The 19,528-nt window shown below is 45.2% G+C and overlaps 1 protein-coding gene across 1 annotated transcript in view; it reads left to right on the forward strand.

The window, feature by feature from the left end:
- Positions 1-19,528, forward strand: part of COQ4 (coenzyme Q4) — a 390,712-nt gene that overhangs the window by 35,051 nt on the left and 336,133 nt on the right. The window contains exon 3 of the mRNA XM_044058249.1: positions 16,426-16,522. Within this exon, the coding sequence (XP_043914184.1) occupies positions 16,426-16,522 (97 nt within the window). The remainder of the gene's footprint in view (positions 1-16,425; positions 16,523-19,528) is intronic.

Genomic DNA, 19,528 nt, shown 5'->3' on the forward strand with positions numbered 1-19,528 from the left:
AGTTCCCCTGTCCGTAGCCAGCGGAGCCCGAGGCCTGAGGTTACCCCCAGTGGGGTTCCCTCCTCCTGAGGGTTCTTCGGAGTTGTCTTCAGAGGAACCCCCAAGGAAGAGATCGTGCAAGAGGAAGCACGTGGACTCCCCCGAGTCTATTACATCGGACACTGATATGGATGATGCAGAGGGGTCCCCGAAGTCGTCCTCGGATGATGTCTCATTTGCAGACATCTTAGAGATCCTCAAACAACGAGGCGGCTGGATATCCAAACCCCCCCTCTGCTGACGAGTCAGTGCTCCTCAAGGCCTTTGGGGCTCAGCCCTCCGCCTCCTGGGTGTCTCCGCCCTTCGACGAGCTTCTGGATTTAGTTTGTCGGGCGTGGGAACATCCAGATACCGTGGAACCAGTCCCTTCTCGTCCAAATAAATTTTATCTGCTCCCCGAGAAGGAGTTCCTTACTAAAGGCGTGGCTGTAGATGCCATGGTGGTGGCAACTGCTACACAACAGGACGTGGCAGAGGCTTCAACGTCCATCCATCCTCCTAATAAGGAGTCTAGGAGTATGGATAGGTACGGGAAGCGCACCCTGACTTCAGCGGCCTTTACCTTAAGGTCTCTGAATTATTTGGCACATTTTACCAGGCTTCAGAGGGATCTGGTCAAGGAGTTGTCAGATTCCCTCTCGGGTAACCTACCTGAGCAGCTAGCCCAGTCCGTTAGCTCTCAGTTGGCTATCCTTACGTCAATTTCTAACTCGTCCATGAGGCTCATTTCCTATGCGGCCGAAGCGGCGGGTAGAGCGGCAGGTACAGGCGTGGCTCTCGTGAGACAAGCCTGGCCCCCCTTGTGTCATTTTGCGGAGGCCTTCAAGTCTTCCTTCCCCGACGCTCCCTTTGATGGGTCCTCATTGTTTGGACCCAAGGTGAAAGACACCCTTACCGCTGTGAGCAAGAGGGAAAACGTTATCTGCCGTAGGTGCCCGTTATTCCACTCCCTTTCGGCCTTACCCCAAGGCTAAAGGAGGGGAAAATGTGGTTCGAAAATCTCGCAAGTTTTTCTCCCAACAGCAGGAAGATTCCCGTCCAGAGGCAGAGGGCGGGAAATTTTTCAGGGAGACGCCGTCCCAGAGGCGGCAGAGGGCCCCGCAATTCTGGAGACCGCGAGTCCTTTCGTGGCTCTTCAGCCTCCCACACGTCATGAGGGATTGCCCGGCTGTGCTGCTCGAGCCAGTCGGGTGTCGTTGCCAAGCACCTAAAAGCCTGGGAGTCAATCACTCAGGACAGATGGGTGCTTCGGATCATTGCCGGAGGTTACACCATCCCATTCAAATACTCACCCCACCGTCCAAGAGAATCCCGGACCCACCACCCAGTCAAAGGGAAATAGCAGCCGCAGAAGCTTTAAAGCTGCTAGAAAAGGAGTCATCCAACCGGTCCCCACAGACCAGATCGGATCAGGAAATTACTCCAGGTTCTTTTAGTGCCAAAAGACAGGGGACCTGAGACCAATATTGGATCTCAGCAGACTGAACCAATCCGTCACGAAATCCAAATTCGAATGGTCACGTTACAATCCATTCTCCCGTTGTTGGAGAAGGATGTTTGGATGTGCTCCATAGACCTCAAGGACGCCTATTATCACATACCGATACATCAGGCGTCCAGAAGGTATCTGCGCTTCAGCCTGGGAGTCAGTCATTACCAATTTTGTGCTCTGCCCTTTGGTCTCACCACAGCCCCCAGGGTGTTCACCAAGTGTTTGGCAGTAGTGACGGCTCACCTGAGAAGTCTTGGATTCCAAGTGTTTCCCTATCTCGACGACTGGCTCCTGACTGCCACCACCAGGCATCTACTAATGGACAACCTCTAAGCCACCATCTCCTGGGTGTTTCCCTAGGGATTACATTCAATTGGTCAAAGTCTGTCTTGCTGCCCTCTCAACGCATAAAGTTTATAGGAGCAGAGATAGACTCAAGATTGATCTTGGCGTCTTTCTTCCTGCCGAAAGGATCCGAACTTTACAGGGCCAAGTTCAAGCTCTAATCTCGAGATCCAAAGCCCCAGCCAGGATGGTCCTACAGGTTTTAGGCTCAATGTCTGCCACGGTTCTTTTAGTTCCTCTAGCAAGATTACACATGAGGATTCTTCAGTGGCTCTTGTCAACTCAATGGTCCTTTCAGGATCTTCCCTTCAATCATCACATCATGATTACGGAAATATGCAAAAGGGACCTTCGCTGGTGGCTTCAGACATCCAACTTGGATCAGGGAAAACCCTTTGTTCTCCCCCCTCCAGTGGTTACCCTGACGACAGATGCCTCCCAGATAGGGTGGGGGGGGCATTGTCTGGGCAGGCTAGTTCAGGGCTCCTGGCTTCCGGATGAAGCTCTTCTCCACATCAACGTGTTGGAGATGAGGGCTGTACTTCTATCCCTACAGGCCTTACACAAGTTTCTTCCTCAGGGCATCATCGCCATCCACACAGACAACATGTCGGTGGTTTGGTATCTGAACAAACAAGGAGGGACCAGATCGTATCCCCTTTGCAGAGAGGCCATGAGAGTGTGGGAATGGGCTGTATCTACCAACCGCTTCTTGGTAGCGACCCACATCCCGGGAAAGTCAAATGTATTGGCGGACAAATTAAGCAGGACAATTCTCTCTCCTCACGAATGGTCTCTAAACCGCACAGTAGCAGCCCAGGTTTTCAAGAGATGGGGGACGCCGTGCTGCGACCTATTTGCAACTCCACAAAACACCAAGTGCCAAAGGTTCTTCTCCTTGATTCCACATCAGGAAGTACCAGCCATGGATGCTCTAGCACAACCTTGGCCAACAGGGCTACTTTATGCCTTTCCTCCAATTCCACTCCTTCCCAAAGTTATTCAAAAAGCTTCTCAACTGGGGTCTTCGATGATTCTGATTGCCCCATACTGGCCTCGTCAGATATGGTTTCCTTACCTGAAAAAGCATGCAGTGGACGATCCGTGGACCTTAGACCTGATCCCGGATTTGCTAATCCATCAGTCGGGACATTGGCATCAGTCCCTTCAATCTCTAAAATTGACAGCTTGGCTCCTCCACTTCCAACCTTAGTTAGAAGGCACACACTAGACCCGGAAGTCGTTCACATTTTATCTTCGGCCCACAAACCCACCACTAACAAATTGTACCTCAGTAAGTGGAAGAGGTTTGCTATCTGGGCTCAACTCAAGGGCTTAGACCCTATCACTGCTCCTGTTCCAGAGGTTTTGAAATTCTTAACATCCCTGTTTAATCAGGGATCTTCTGTCTCAACTATTAAAGTCCAACTAGCTGCTATCTCTAAATTCCATGAATCCACGGATCCTCCTTTGATGAGCAGCAGACTATGCAAAACGTTCATTAAAGGTGCGAGTCTGTTAAGACCACCAGTTTTTCATCCTGCACCTCCGTGGGATCTTGATTTAGTGCTTCGCGCATTAACATCTCCCCCTTTTGAACCGGCTGCTACGTGCGAATTAAAATATCTGTCTTGGAAAACGGCATTCTTAGTGGCTATTACTTCTGCAAGAAGAGTCTCAGAGCTTCAAGCCCTGTCTATTAAACCACCGTACTTGATTTTCCACAAGGATAGAGTATCACTTAAGCCTAATCCATCCTTTGTCCCAAAGGTCTGTTCTAGTTTCTGTCTTCAACAATCTCTAGAGCTACCAGTTTTCTTTCCAAAATTCTCTAATGAAGCAGAATACACTCTCCATAAATTGGATGTTCACAGGCAATTACGCTTCTATTTAGACAGGACTCAGCAACTTCGTAAGTCAGACCAGTTGTTTGTGTCCTTCTCAGATAATAAATTGGGCCAAACCATCACAAAAGCTACAATCTCAAAATGGATCAGAGATTGCATAACTCAGGCCTATTCTTCTTGAATAAACAACTTACATCATCTATCAAAGCTCATTCTACCAGAGCTATGGCTACTTCTATAGCCTTTCATTCCAAGCTCGCTATATCGGAAATTTGTGCTGCGGCTACTTGGTCCAACCCGCACACTTTCATTTCCCACTACAAATTGGATGTGGCATCTAAAGGGCGAGCATCATTTGGTTCCACGGTACTCAGGAGTGTTTTCCAGTGTGCCACCCAGGATTCAGGTGCTAGGACGCTGTCCCATCATTCAGAATGTAGGCGAGATAGGATCACATAACATCTTTTAGTTATGTACTCACCATAACTTCAGATGTTTGGGATCCATCTCGCCTACATTCCTGATACCCACCCTCCTTCCCCCTGCCTTGCAGATCAGAAGAGATTGAACGGTTTTGAGCTCAACTGTTTTTATCTTGTTTCATCTGACGATGTTATATAAGCAGGGTATGCGTGTGTGCATGTATGCGGACAAACTAGATCTGGGGGACTGGTAGTGGTGCATCCTGGGATATAGTAAGCTCAGCCAATAAGAGACTTCGCTCTTTGGCATAAGCGTGCCGAGTCGGAGCCGAGGGATCGGCTCCGAACCCATCATTCAGAATGTAGGCGAGATGGATCCCAAACATCTGAAGTTATGGTGAGTACATAACTAAAAGTTTTGCACCCTCTACCTTCTGGATGGCACCCACCTGTGGCAGGAAGAGCATAAAAGGATCCCAGTCCTACAGAAGGGATGGCCAGAAATCTGGGCAAAATTCTTTATCCCCCCTAAGGACAGGCATTATTAGAGTAAGGGCCCTTTGGTGGACTTCATACTTGTAGTGGCAGTAGTCACAGCAGCTATTCCTAGACATATTGAAGAAGTGTACCTATGCCTCATTGCCTTGGGGATGCTAAATTACGTTACTTGCATGAAACGTGGGCAGCACAGTGGTGCAGCAGTTAACATTGTTGCCTCACGGCAAGAGGTTCTCCGGTTCGATTCTTGGCAGGGGTGCCTTCTGTGTGGAGAGTGCATGCCCTCCTTGTGTTTGCATGGGTTTCCTGCAGATAGTCCAGTTTCCTCCCACATTCCAAAGACATGCATCTGGAGCTTTTCTCCCCAGGCCTCCGCTGAAAATAGGTTCTCTTCCTAGTCTGACTTTCCCGGTCAAAAAATGTTAAATAAAAATTAATCGCTTCCGAAATGATGTAGACAAACCGATAGATACTGGACTGTCTGAGAACACCGGCCACTCCAGAGTCTAGAAAGCAACTTGAAGCTCATGTGGCCACAGTGCTGATTATTTCCAGTCTGTTCATGAAAGTGCTGCACAATGCAGCTGATGAAGGAGCAAGAGTGGTGGCAGAAGGCAAAACTATGAGGTGCATGTCTGACTCTGCTTTTGAGATTTTGCAAACAGCTTTAAAGCATCTTTTGTCCGTGCCCCCATAGTGGATTGTCATTGACTGGACCTAAAGTTAGAAAAACTGCATAAGAGTGAGCAGAGATGAAAGATGTCTATCTTAGAAGTATAGTTTGAGACTGCCCCCCACAATGATCTTACAACTAAAATCAAAAGTGACCCAAATTATTTTGGTTTAGAGAGCTCCGGTGTCAGTCTTTTGACTATGCTTTTGACAAGGATCATTGAGGCAGCAATAGCCCCCTTCAGTGTCACTGCCTCCGGGGCAGAGGTGGTCCACAAAACCAAGGATTAAGGGGATCCCTTTTCATGGAAACAACTTTAGTGTCCCTGAAGACTTGATTGGCTGCTCCCTTCTGGAGGCATTTTGGGGGCTGGCTTTCTCTTCTTTCATATGTGTGGATGACTGTCTTGCAGAACAACTGGATGATGAGAATAATTTCCAGAGGCAATACAATACTGTTTTCTCCCACTCCCCACCACAGCAACAAAAGTACCACTCCCAGACATTCTGCCCCAACAGTGCAGGGGAGCAAGAAGATAGATTATCACTCTGTTAGAAAAGAAAGAGCCGTCCAAGAGAACCCACATACCTGAAAGGATCAGGGGTCTCTCTAGTTTTAAAGAAAAACCTAGAGCTCAGTGGCCTAGAGCAGTACATTGCAAATACCTATTTCAGGGTGGTCATGAAGCAAGCAGTTTTGCCTTGCTTATAGGCAAATGGCTGGTTGTGCTTAGTAGACCTCAAGGGCACCTGTCTCCATTTTATAATTGCCAAGGAGTCCAGGAGGTGCCTGCACTTCTGGCAGGGAGCCAGTCTTCATCAGTGCTGATCCCTGCCCTTCAATTAGACCAAAGTCCCCCCCCAAGTGTTTACTATGTGCATGGTAGTAGTTGCAGTCCATTTGTGACTTAGGGAGGATCCACATTTTCCATTATCAACAGGACTGACTCCTAGTTGATACATCAGTGGAATTCATGATTGCTTCCAGAAATTACTTACCCAAGGACAGACAAAAGTTGAAGTATCTCTGTAAGTTTAGGAAAAATCCCAACTTCAGCCATCTCGTATTCTGGTTTTTATAGGCTGCCATCTAGACACAATATCCTGTATACGAAAATTATCAAATGACAAGCTCCAGTAACTAAGAAATTCCTTTTCTTCTGTACTTTTTTCCATCTGCTTTAGTCCTGAAAGCTCTCAGCTTGATGGCTTCATCCATACGGTTAGTTCCAAATGTTTAACTGTAGATGATGGTTCTACATTGGACCTTTATGTATACAGTGGTCGCTACCATCCAACATTATCAACACGCCATTTCGTTTAACTCTGATTTGCCGACAGCACAAGAGCTGCTGGCCAGAATCTCGTACTGTCTCTCTGTCTGGAACAGCCACCTTTCCTTCCTACACCAATGGCAACAGTTACCAGGTCCAAGGAACATGGACTAATTTAGATGCCAATCTTCACTTTAGCATCCCGGAGATGAGGGCAGTTCTTTTACCATTGCAGGCCCTTCAGGAATACCTTCCTGTGGGTAATCCTCATTCACTCGGATAGTATGTCAGTAACATGATACATCAACAAGCAGGGGAGGAACCAGATTGTATCCCATTTGTAGAGAGGCTATGAGAGTGGCAATGGAAGATAGCTTCATGCCTCTTTCTGATAGCAGCTCACACTCTGGGGAAAAGCTAACAGCCTAATGGACAGATTTAGTAGAATACATTCCAATGTCTCACAAGTGGTCTCTCAATCCTACAGCAGCACAACACATTTCACTGCTTTGGCCAACCTTGCTGTAATAATTTTGCTTTCCTGTTAAACATTAAATGCAGCAGCTACTTTACCCTGATCCCCTGAAAGGAGCAGTCACTGAGCACCATTCTGGTTTGTCAGTGGCCTGTCTGACTCCTCTCCTCCTTTCCTTCTCTCTCCTGATCACCAAATTTCTACTGAAAGCCTCAGCATACAAAGCTACTGCTATCCTCATTGCATCATTCTGGTACAGAATCTGTTTCCCCTTCATGAGGTTTTATCTCATGAAGCAACCATGGCTTCTCTCTGTAACCAGATCTTTTGTCCCATCCATCCGGTAAGCCTCACCTAGACATTCAGTAACTCAAACTAAGTGCATAGTTTTTCCAATTCTTGATCCTGCCTTTCCTCAGAGTAGTTCAGATAACAGTCAGCTTCTTCAAATAAATCCACTTACAAATTTTACAGAAGTAAACAGAAGGATTAAATGGGAATCCAGCCAAGGACTAGATTCCTTCTCTGCTCTAATTAATCAGTCTTGCATTTCTGTCATCATTGTTTGATGCCGGCTCCATCTATTCCCCAGCTGAAGTTCATTTTGTCAGCTATTTAAACATTTTATACTGGTTTCCTTGCTTACCACATATATAGACTGCACAAAGCCTTCCAAAAATGGGCCTTCCTACTACACCTTCCCGTCAAAGATCCAACCCACCCCACTATGGAACCTCAATTTTGCACATAAAACCTTGGCCTGACAACCTTTCGAGCCAGCATCCTCAGCAGACATAAACTACCTTTCATGGAAAGGGCTGTTTCTGGTGGCTGTCGCTTTAGCTAGAAGGATTTCAGAATTACAAGAGCTCTCATCTGTACCTCCTGTTTACTTCTCAATGAAATCCTAAGTAAGAAATCAACCTCACATTCATTCCAAAAGAGGCTTTGGAGTGCAATCTCATCCATCCCCTTCATGCCCAGTCTTCTTTGCAAATTAAACAAATACAAGGGAATATCTCCTTCATGCCTTGGCTGTCCATTGACAACTGCATTTCTGTCTCCACTGAACAAAATATATAAGAAAAGATTCTCAACTTTTTATTGCCTTTGCTCTTTCTAGAGAAGACAAAATGTCCAAAGTAACTCTGTCCAGATGAATCACAAACTGTATTTTATTTACTATTGAAACCTCATACTCATTCAACCAAGTCTGTGTCAGGTTTTGCAGCCTTCAAAACTCATTTCAGCTGCAACTCTGTCAACATTTCATATCCTTTTCCAAGCACTACAAACTAGCTATCAAGTACAGATCTAGATTCTCCTTTGAAACTGCTGTCCTCACGGGCATCCTGTTATGATTCCATACAGGAAACTTGGGTACCATGGATTTATTAAAATCAAACAGATGGGATAAATTGAGATGCAGAAGTTAAATACTTACCATAACACTGGATATCATCCCTAGTCCATCCAGTTCAACAGCCCGCTCACATTCCCTCTAGTAAATTATCACCTCTATCTGAAGGGACCTATTTGAAGCCCTTTCTCTTCTCCACACTACCACATGCTGTGTACCTGTGCTCCACTCTAAACACACAGCAAACTAGATCTAAGGTAGTGTTAAGGAAAAACGCATTATGGGAGACTGATGAAACTTGAGGATGGAGCACTAGCTAGAATTGTGGGATTGGATCTGTAGGATGGTAGTAATCCCATCAGTTAATCTGGATAGATTAGGCAGTAAAATGATCCAGCATTTTTGTAAGCTCATCACCCGTTGTACAATACCACAGCCTTATTATAGCCATCTTTACACATATTAGCTTACGTAGCACATAACTTCAGCCCTGTCTTTAGATGATTGGCACCACAGCACTGACCACTGTTTCCTTCACAGCTAGATTTGTATTATCATGTGATAAATGCCTGCAGTGCTATACCCACTTGAATCTGATTGTGCAAGTAGAATCACAGCTTAACTTCAAGGATATTGCATGTGAAAACATGCATCTCCAGTGAAAACATAGCTTGTTCATATTCAGTGCAAGTAAAGTGCTCGCTTATTACAAATGTCTTTATAAAATAAATTGATGTGTTCTAGACTTATATGTTCAGTAACTTAACACTGCCCAGACATATATTTGACAGTGTTGTATTTTTAGTTCTTATAGCTATAGAAAACTGGGCAGCTTGCCAAATAGTCTAATATACTTCTGAAAAAAGAAATCTGTCTAGTACATTATATTGAAGTGTAATTAGTAAAATGTAACCTGCTGGCATATGAATTAATTAACTTTTTTGTATTTGGGGAAAAAATCATGCAGTTGTGGTTTGGTGAACTCATTTTATTTTTAGGTTAAACATGGTTTGAGAGTCTAACATTGGAATTTACAGTAACCTATTTAGAATAGTAATATTTGTGTTTGATATCTGGCAGATGGCATGGTTAACAGCTAAGAAATGACAATAGGCACAGGAAGGCTACATGTTATTTTTCAAGACTACATCAGATACTGGACATGAACCTATTAACTGTTTTGATCTTTATTAAAGTTTGGTAATTGTAAGGGTTTCCATCAGGTATGATGAGTCTGGTGTCAGATTAAATGCAAACAGCTCATTTTTACTGTAATTGATAAATATGAATCTTCATGTGCATTTCATATGTAGTTTCTGTGGTAAGTCACTGCTACCTGCAGGTCATACATGGTACAATAGTTATATATTGTGATCTGATGCAGTTTACTTCATTTACTGTTCAACCTGTGGTATTTGGATCCGGATTGGATCCGAAACGGCAGCTTCACCAGCATCTGATCCAAGCTCCTCCCCTTACCCATAATACCACTCCATCTCCTTCCTTCCTTCAGATCTCGTTTTCTGCGGCTTAGCCTAGCATTGTGGTCTCAGAGCTCCAGGCGAGATTTCTTGCTATAGCGAATTATTTGGGTAAGTGTGTGTTATTTCTGTAGTGTTAGATCAGGTTTTCTTTCCCTTTACCTCCCCTACCTCAATGCTGCGTCTCGTTAAAAAAAACCTTAGTGTGGTAGTCTTTCCCCATCTCTTTGTCTGTGTGCGTGTGTGTGTGGTTGGGTGGGTAAAGACTGTTTGTGCCTTCTTCCTTGGCATGGCTGATCAGACGAAGCCTGTTTTTAGGAAGTGCACAGAGTGTAGCCACAAGCTGTCCGCAGCTGATGGCCATACTCTGTGCATGGTGTGCTTAGGAGTCCCTCACCTTTCTACTGCATGCTCGATTTGCATGGGCTTTAATCCACAGGCAATGAAAGACCGCAAGGCCAAACTAGTGATGAAGGGACTGCTTTCTGCTTTGGGGGCAGCTGTCCCCTTGACTACTCCAGTCACGGCTGTGACTGCCTCTACTTCTTCTTCATCCTCCTCCCAGGCCGGGTCTCACCCTTCTGACAAGAGGTCTGTGGAAGGGAAACAACCTAAAAAGGACAAGGTGAGGAAGAGATCCCTGGACCGATCGGGTCTGTCAGGTCCTCCTTAGAAACTGCAGGCTATTTCTAGGCCTAGCACTCCTCGGCTCAGCTCACCTAGGTTCTCCCTGGAGCTGGAGGAGCCTAGACCTTCTTCAAGGTATTTTGTGCAGCGACATTCCAGGTTGGCGTCAGTGGCATCATCGTCGCGCTCAACTAAAAGTTTAAGCGAAGCAGAGATGGACAGAATGATGCAAAGAGTCATTCGCACCCAGATCCAGATGGGAGTCTTGCCAGCCCTCTCTCCCTCTGGTGTGGGGAGCTCGCTTCCATTTTTCACCCCTATAATTCCTTCTCTGATCTGGCTCCTGGTATCAGGGTTTTTGGATCCGAGAGGTCTCTGAGTCGGGGGAGTCAGCGCTGATGGTACCTTGTACCTCGATGCCGGCCATTACTTTGAGTGCATCAGATCCGACTTGTTTCGAATCGACCAGCTCTCAGAGCCGTAGTCTGGGCTTCGGAGCCAAGGTGGGGTTTCCGTCAGCTCAGACTGTCTCAAGTCATGGTCCTCCTCTCGGCATCTCGGTTCCTTCAGGCTTGGCCCCGATTCCCCCGCTGGATCTGAGGAGAGCTGCTTCCTTACTTGTGTCCCAGGAAGCTCACTGTTCTTCGACATTCGATGTGGTGGAAAGTGTTCTCTCTAGTGGGTCGAGGCCCCTGACTATTTCCTCGGATTCCGCCCCCACTTCCTTGGTTCTGGGTATGGCATTGGCCATTTTGTCCACTCAGGGACAGACCATGCTTGATGCGCCCCAGGCGGTTCCCCTTGAGGAAGAACAGGCAGTTTGCAAGTCCACTCCAGAGAGTCCCACCAAAAAGGTCCCTCGCAAATGGATGTGTAAAATGAAGCACCTGGACTCCTCCCCAGAGTCCCTCACCGAGGACACTGATTTGGAGGAAGGGGGAGGCTCCCCCTGATCACCCCCCCCGACGATGTCTCCTTTGGAGACATCATGGAACTCCTGTGCCAACGGGGGGCGGGTGGTCATCCCCTAAGCTTATTTCAGATGAGTCATTGTTCCTGGAGGCCTTCAACATGGGCCCATCTACTTCCTGGGTGCCCCCCCCCCCAGCGGATCCCTTGGTGGACCTTATCACCACCTGGGCATGGAAGGAACCAGACACCATGGAGCCAATTCTGAAATGTCCAGATAAGATCCTGAGTCCTCCTTCCGATAGACCTAGTTGGAACAAGGGGTCCCCAGTAGACGTTGTGGTAGTAGCGGCCACCACCAAGAAAGAACCAGCACAAGAAAGTTCTACGGTCCATCCCCCTGACTGAGAGTCCAGGAGGATGGATTGTCTAGGGAAGTGGGTGTATGCTTCAGCCACCTTCTCCATAAGGGCGCTGAATTATTTGGCACATGTCACCTGGCTGCAGCGTGACCTGGTCAAGTAGCTAGCTGAGCCACCACTGGAGTCCATGTCGCCGGAGAATAAGCGCACATTCTCCATGCGGATGGCCACTCTAAAACCGGTATCTAACATGTCCATGTGCCTCCTTTTGCATGCCACCGAAGGAACAGCAAGGGCGGCCGGGTCCGGCTTTGCCATGAGGCGACATGCTTGGCACAAGCTGTGTCAGTTCACGGTACCCTTTAAAGTGTCATTTGTGAATGCTCCTTATGGTGGTTCTTCCTTGTTCGGGAAGACCGTTCGTGAGACGTTGGTCCAGAGTGAAAAGGATGGGAAGATGCTGTCTGTCATCCGGAACCACTTCTCTACCCCTCAAAGATCCTTCTCCAGGAATCAGCGAGGGCAGAAGAAGATGTGGTTCCGGAAGTCTCAGTATTCCTGGGACACTCAGGACTCATCTTCCCCCAGAGGCAGAGGGGGTTTTGACAGACGTCGGCCCAGAGAGAGAGGGGGGGGGTCTGAGGAATTTGGGGTCTCGGGAACCTTTCTTGGATAGGCCCACGCAGCAGCCCTGAGGGGTTGCCCGACTGCTCTGCTCTGTAGGCAGTCAGGGATCGTTTTTCATTGCACCTAATGGCATGGGAGTCTGTGTCAACAGACCATTGGGTGCTGCAGATCATATGCAGAGGCTACTCCATCCCTTTTGTGGTATCTCCTCTTCCTCCAAAACACCTCCCAGATGTACCGCCTGCGCAAAGGGAGATAATAGTGCTCGAAATAAACAAGCTGCTAAACAAACGAGTCATCCAACCCATCCCTCAAGATCAGTCCAAATCGGGCATCTATTCCAAGTTCTTTTTGGTGCCAAAAAAGATGGGGGACCTAAGACCTATTCTGGATCTTTCCACCCTCAACCTGTCAGTTGCTAGAGAGAAGTTCTGGATAGTCACGTTGCAGTCCAGCCTGCCTTACCTGCAGGAGAAAGACTGGATGTGCTCGATATATCTCCACGATGCATACTACCATATAATGATGCACAGACGCTCCAGGAGGTTCCTTCACTTCCAGCTGGGGGCCAGTCATTATCAGTTGTGAGCCCTATCCTACAGTATCACCAAAGCCCCCAGGGTGTTCACCAAGGTCATAGCAGTTGTAGCAGCTCACTTGAAGCTTCAGGGAATACAGGTCTTCCCATACCTGGACGAATCCTTGTTGCTCCCACCCAGCATCTACTTTGTCAAACCAGAGACTACTTTCTGAAACTGTCAGGTCATCTGGGAATCACTGTCACCACAGCCAAGACTTCTCTGAGCTCCTTCCAGATTCTACAGTACATTGGAGCAAGGATAGACACGTTGCAAATGAAAGTTTTTCTAACCCAGAGAGAATTCGGAGCCTACAACTCCATGTGTCCTTGATCACTCTGTCTCATCTCCCCTCAGCAGAGATGGTATTACGAGCTCTTGGCTCCATGGCAGCCACAATTACTCTTCCTTAACAGTGCTTGTCTGCCTATGCAGGTACTACAGTGGACATTAGCGATCCAATGGTCATGGTTAGATCTGCTGTTGACGCATCCAATACATATCAGCAGGGCTCCTAGGGAGTCCCTCCTCTGGTGGATGCACTCCTCGGAACTGGCCAAGGGATGCCCATTTATTGCAGCCCTTCCCCAAGTCATGGTGACCACAAATGCCTCCCAACTAGGGCGGGGGGGGCATTGTTCAGGATGGACTGTCCAAGGCACATAGTCCCCAAACAAGGCCAAGTTGCATATTAGTGTTCTAGAGATGAGGGCAGTCCTTTTGGCATTGCAGGCCCTTCATGCCTTTCTCCCTCTGGGAACTATTTCAGTAAAGTCAAACAACATGTCAGTGGTCTGGTACATCAGCAAGCAGGGAGGGACCAGATCTTACCCCCTTTGTCGCGAGGCCATGAGAGTGTGGGAATGGGTAATTTCCGCCAGCTTGTTTCTGGTAGCAACACACATTCTGGGGCGGTCCAACATACTGGCGGACAAATTAAGTAGGAATTCTGATGCCTTACGAGTGGTCTATGAATCCTTCTGTAACGGAGCAGATCTTCCTCGAGTGGGGTTGGCCTTGCTGCTATCTCTTCGCATCTCCTTCCAGTGCGAAGTGCAGCGAGTTCTTTGCTCTGAACCCCCCCATAGGGGGAATCCCCCAGGGATGCTCTAGTCCATGCTTGAACTCACGTTGTTCTCTATGCTTACCCTCCGTTACCTCTTATTTCAAAATTCCTCCAGAAGGTTCACAGGCTGGGGAGCAAAGTGATCCTCATTGCCCCATTTTGGCATCGCTAAGTATGGTTTCCCTTTCTTTGGTCTCATCTTCTAGCTCCTCCATGGATCTTGGATCTGGTTCTGGATCTCATCTCTCACCCCTCGATGGTCCCTCATCCAGACCTGGACAGTTTAAAGCTCACTGCTTGGCTGCTCCAGTTCCCTTGATAGTTAGGACTCCCGTTTTTTCCTCTCTAGTCAAGACTATTCTGGTGGCAGCTCACAAATAGTCTACCAGGAAACGTTACCATAGTAAATGGAAGCGTTTCTCCATCTGGGCTTCTCAAAGGGACCAGGACCCTTTCACAGCTACGGTCCCGACGTTGGAGTTCTTGGTGGATATAGTCCATCAGGGTGCTAGCTCTTCTACTGTTAACGTTCAATTGACTGCCATTTCCAACTTCCATATTGGTGAGAACTTAGTTTCTTTAGCATCCTCTAAACTTTCAAAACCTTTATTAAAGGTACCTTTCTTTTAAGACCCCTGGTGAAGGATCCTACCCCTCCTTGTGACCTTACTTTGGTTCTACAGGATCTGGTTGCTCCACCCTTTGAGCTGGCTGTGTCAGTAGACGTCAAATTTTTATCTTGGAAAACGGCCTTCCTAGTAGCTATCACTTCGCCTAGGAAGGTTTCAGAACTTCAAGCATTGTCTATCAAAGCTCCATACATGATTTTCCATAAGGATAGAGTATTGCTTCGTACCAATCCAGCCATTCCTCCCAAAGTGTCTTCTGAAATCAATATTAACCATATGATTAACTTATCTGTTTTCTTCCCCAATTTTCAGGACAGGGGTGAATATAAATTACACTTGTTAGCTGTACATAGACAACTGAGGTTTTACTTACACAGAACTAAGACCTTTCGCAAGTCCGATCAGTTATTTGTGTCTTACTCTAAACCTTTTCTGGGCAAACTAATCTTCAGGGCAACTATGGCTTGATTGATCTCTCATTGTATCCTTCAGGTATACAAAGACAAAGGCATGTCACTTCCGGGTCAAGTAAAAGCACATTCTGCCAGGTTCATGGCTACCTAAGCGGCCTTTTAGTCCAGGGTGTTTCTAGATGATTTGTTGTGCAGCTACTTGGTCCTCATCTCACACCTTTATTTCTCACTATAAATTGGACATGGTATCTAGAGATAGAGCATCCTTTGGCTCCGTGGTGCTCCGGAATATCTTTCCATGAGGTCCACCCAGGAGCTTAGTAGCTGGGGACTCTGTCCCAAATGTTGAAGAGCAAATGAAGTAAACTACTTCAGATAAAGAAGTTATGTACTCACCATAATGTTCCATCTGCTTAGTTGTACTTAATTTGTCATCCCTCTGACCTTATCTTTATTTATTACTCTGGTATGTAGCAGAGGGCGCTTATGCGGCTCTCCTGCCATGCTTGTTAGGTTTGGGTATAATCCTTTGTGGTAAGGCCTTATTGGGTCGGACTTATGCTTAGGGTGCAGCAAACTCGATCTGAGGGAAGAAAGGAGATGGAGGAGTATTATGGGTAAGGGGAGGAGCTTGGAGCTCCGATCAGATGCTGGTGAAGCTGCCGTGCCAGGTTGAAGACAAATGAAGTACATCTACTCAGATGGAACGTTATGGTGAGTACAAAACTTAGTGTACACTTTAATGTAGACTGGGTACCTTTAGAGCTGTGCTGCTTTTTTCCATTATGTTTGGCATCATTGATGTAGGAGTCACAACACCTGTTATACAGCCCTGCTTCTCAGATTTCTGGGCTGTGTTACATTTGAATTTGTATTTACTATTATTGGTGGCATTTACAGGTTTGAGCAGTGGTTTATCTTCAGCATTGTTGCCCCATTGATTTGCAGTATGACCATGAGGCTGAAAATGCTTCCACGTTCACACTACCATCTCACTTGCTCTCCCAACTTAAATATTTTGTCAGTAACTTTTACTAATGATATTTTTGTAACCAGTTTACAGTTTGTAACATTTGAAATATTTGTGACCTGTTTTTAGTATGTCAGAACATTCTGTTGTGGGATATTTGGGCAGAAGCATTTTTTTTAACTAAATCTGTACTTTCCATGTTTCCTTATTTTGGACTCTGTTTGAGAAGGCTGCGTGACCTTGCCCAGTGCTACTGAAAAAATGTTTGCGTTTGGCAACTCATGTCACCCTTTCTCTACTGTTGAGAGCTGAGTTAGCATTTTCTTTCCTTACTTGCAGACATGGTAGCTGTGCTCGGAGAGACAACAGGATGGCAGGCATTGAAAAACCTGAGAGAAAAGATGAGAAATGACCCTGAAGGATACAAAATACTGCAGTAAGTCACAGCTACTGATATCAGAATGTGACAGTTCCCCTAACTGTGATTGTCAGAAAGCTGCTTAGTGTTGTGTTAACTGAAGTAAAATGGTTAAATCGTGGAGAGATAGTAGTTGCCACATTTACAATACATTCAGAAACTACTGGAGCAAGTCTGGTATCAAAATATTGAGATTTACAAGAACTGTGTGGCTGTATTTATTGTACTAAGTTTAGGAAACTATACAACTGTTTTCATCAGAATATATTTTGCCTTTTAACTTATGATTTCAGTAATTTGCAGTGTTTTGTTGTTTTCACCATGTTATTTTTCTAATAGTACAAAAATGTTCTCAGTGTGTCGAAACATTGTTTTGTGCAACTAAAGATTAAGCTTACTTTGGGCTGAAATCTGTAATTTTGGATAACATTAGAAGTGTCACAGCTTTCACATTTTTGAGTTCTGAAGTAGAAAAGTGCTACAAGTTCAGAATCAAACGTTTTAAAATTACAAGGTTTGTAAGACTCGCTTGTCACACTGGGAAGGTACAACATTTGATTATCTACAAACATCTATATTATATATAATACATATATATCCACATATATGTACTGTATATCTATATGTAATGTGTATGTGACTATATCTCTCTTTAAAAATGTATTTATTTATTTTATTTATTTATTTATTTATTTATTTATTTATTTTACATTTGTTGACCGGGCTAGTCTAACTGGATATATGTCCATTTTCAGTAGACGCCCAGGGAGAAAAGCTCCAAGCACTAGCAGTGACAAAGAATACAATATATAGTATTAGTCAAGTAAGTTACAGTACATTGGCTATGTTGGTAAGAACAAAATAGCAATACGTCTTTTAGTAGGTTGAAGTTACTATCCAATAACAGAGAGATGAACAAAAATACCTTTTTTTTTTTTTTTTTTAGAATATAGATTACAAAGTAAGCATCAAAGAATAGTATGGAAGAGAAGTGTAGAGAGAGCAAGAAGGGGAATGAGATGTCAGGGTTAGAGCATGGACAAAGCCAGTGAGATTTAAGATGTTTTTTAAATAGGAAAGGTGAAGCAAGGGTGGATAGTTCAGTAGGAAGCTGGCTCCAGATTTTACCTACTGTGTTGGAGAAAAGCGAGTCCCCAGCTTTGTTCTTTGACTTAATAGTGGCAACAAGGAGCTTGTTAGCTGAGTGTAGTGTTTCAAGATTTTTGTATGGTGTAATCAGATTAGTGGGGATAGGGGTATTGTTAGGGTGATAAAGGATCTTTTGGGTGATAACTAGTTGTTGACAAAGTAGTTGGTTTTGCAGTTCTACCATCCCAGTTATTTGAGGTCGAGACAGTGGTGAGTTCTAAATGGGGTGCCAGTGGCAAATCTGGCTATATTATTATAACTGGTGGAAAGTTTGGTAAGGTTGTTCTTAGGTAGATTGGTATATATCGCAGAAGCATAGAACGGGGTAGAGATAAGGTGGATCTGGGCAATAGTCATTCTGGCTGATGTGGTGAGGAAGGGTTTGATTCTGTAAAGGGTGCCTAGTTTTTTGTTAATCGACTTTATTGAAGAATTAATGTGGTCATCATAGCTAAGGTTGTTATCAATTGTTACTCCTAGTAGATGGGTTGTAGTGTCTGGGTTTATGTTAGTTCCATTGTTTGAGGTTATTGTGAAGTACAGTTGAGGTGATTTTAGAGTTGGAGCAAAGAGCAATAATTTTGTTTTTTTGGGGGTTCGGGAGGAGGCAGTGTTTCTTGAACCAATTTTCAACACTGTTGAATACAGTTTGAGTGAGGGATTGGAGAGAGGCTATGGTCTTGGCTGAACAAATTAGAGTCCTCTGCATATTGTATGCAGGTGGCTTGAGGAATTTGGGTATGTAGATCGTTAATAAATAATGAAAAGAGTAGGGATCCTAAGATGGAGCCTTGGGGGTACTCCAATATTCACTGGGAGGGATGTAAAAAGATTATTATCCCAAAGTACTGCTTGCTGTCTGTTTTTCAGGTAGAATTTAAACCATTGTAATGCTTGTGGGTCAAGTGATTGGGCTTTTAGTATGTCTATAAGTATGTTGTGGTTTGCCATATCAAAGGCTTTTGAAAGGTCAATAAATAGTGCAGAGGAAAAAGTGTTATTGTTAAGATTTTTGTTTATAGAGTTAGAAAAGGGCAGCAGAGCAGTGGTTGTGCTATGGAATGGCCTGAAGCCATGTTGGCAGTTGGCAAGTAGGTTATTTTGGAGAAGGTGGTCAAGTAGTTGTCTGTGAATGCATTTTTCCATTATCTTAGCTATTGGAGAGAGTAAGGCAATAGGCCGAAAGTTGGAGAGCTCAGTAGATGACCCACCTTTATGTAATGGGATGATGTGGGATACTTTCCATATGGCAGGAATTTTGCTTTCTAAAATAGTTCTATTTATAAGGATGGAGATGGGATAGGCTATGGCTTTTGCTGCATTGTGCAGGTATTCAGCTGGCAGACAGTCAGCAGATGGGGTTCAAGGTTTTAGTTTTTGAAGGAGGTTACAGATTAGGGATGTAGGTACAGGTTGTATTTGAAAGGTAGAAGGAGTCTTAGTGGAATTTAATGGGGAAGTGGTCATTGGTGGTAGAGTATTGGCTAGGGTTTGAATGGCGTCAGTAAAGTAGATATTAAAGGCGTTGGGAATCTGGTTGGAGTTATTATGGTTGAATCCTGCTGGGGCAGGAGTTGAAGAGTGTCCTGGCTGAAGAAGTTTGTTTATACTTGACCAGAATTTTTGTGGATTTTGTTGATGGATTTGTTGGAGATGAAGGTAATACTCTTTTTTTTGTCTCTAACAATATCTTTCTTGGTGGCATTTCTTAACTGTTTAAAGTAAAGGTGATCCGATGGACATTTGGAGGCTCTCCATTTAGCCCAGATTTTATTTCTAATGAGAATGTTTTGCCTAGTTTGTTTTGTGAGCCAGGGAGCAATTTTGGTTCTAATTCGCGAAGAACGAAAGGGGACGTGGTAATCCAGGATTTGA

This window comes from Protopterus annectens, chromosome 16.part0 (assembly GCF_019279795.1).
Source record: "Protopterus annectens isolate FY-2018-M chromosome 16.part0, PAN1.0, whole genome shotgun sequence".
In the NCBI taxonomy this organism is placed as follows: domain Eukaryota; kingdom Metazoa; phylum Chordata; order Ceratodontiformes; family Protopteridae; genus Protopterus; species Protopterus annectens.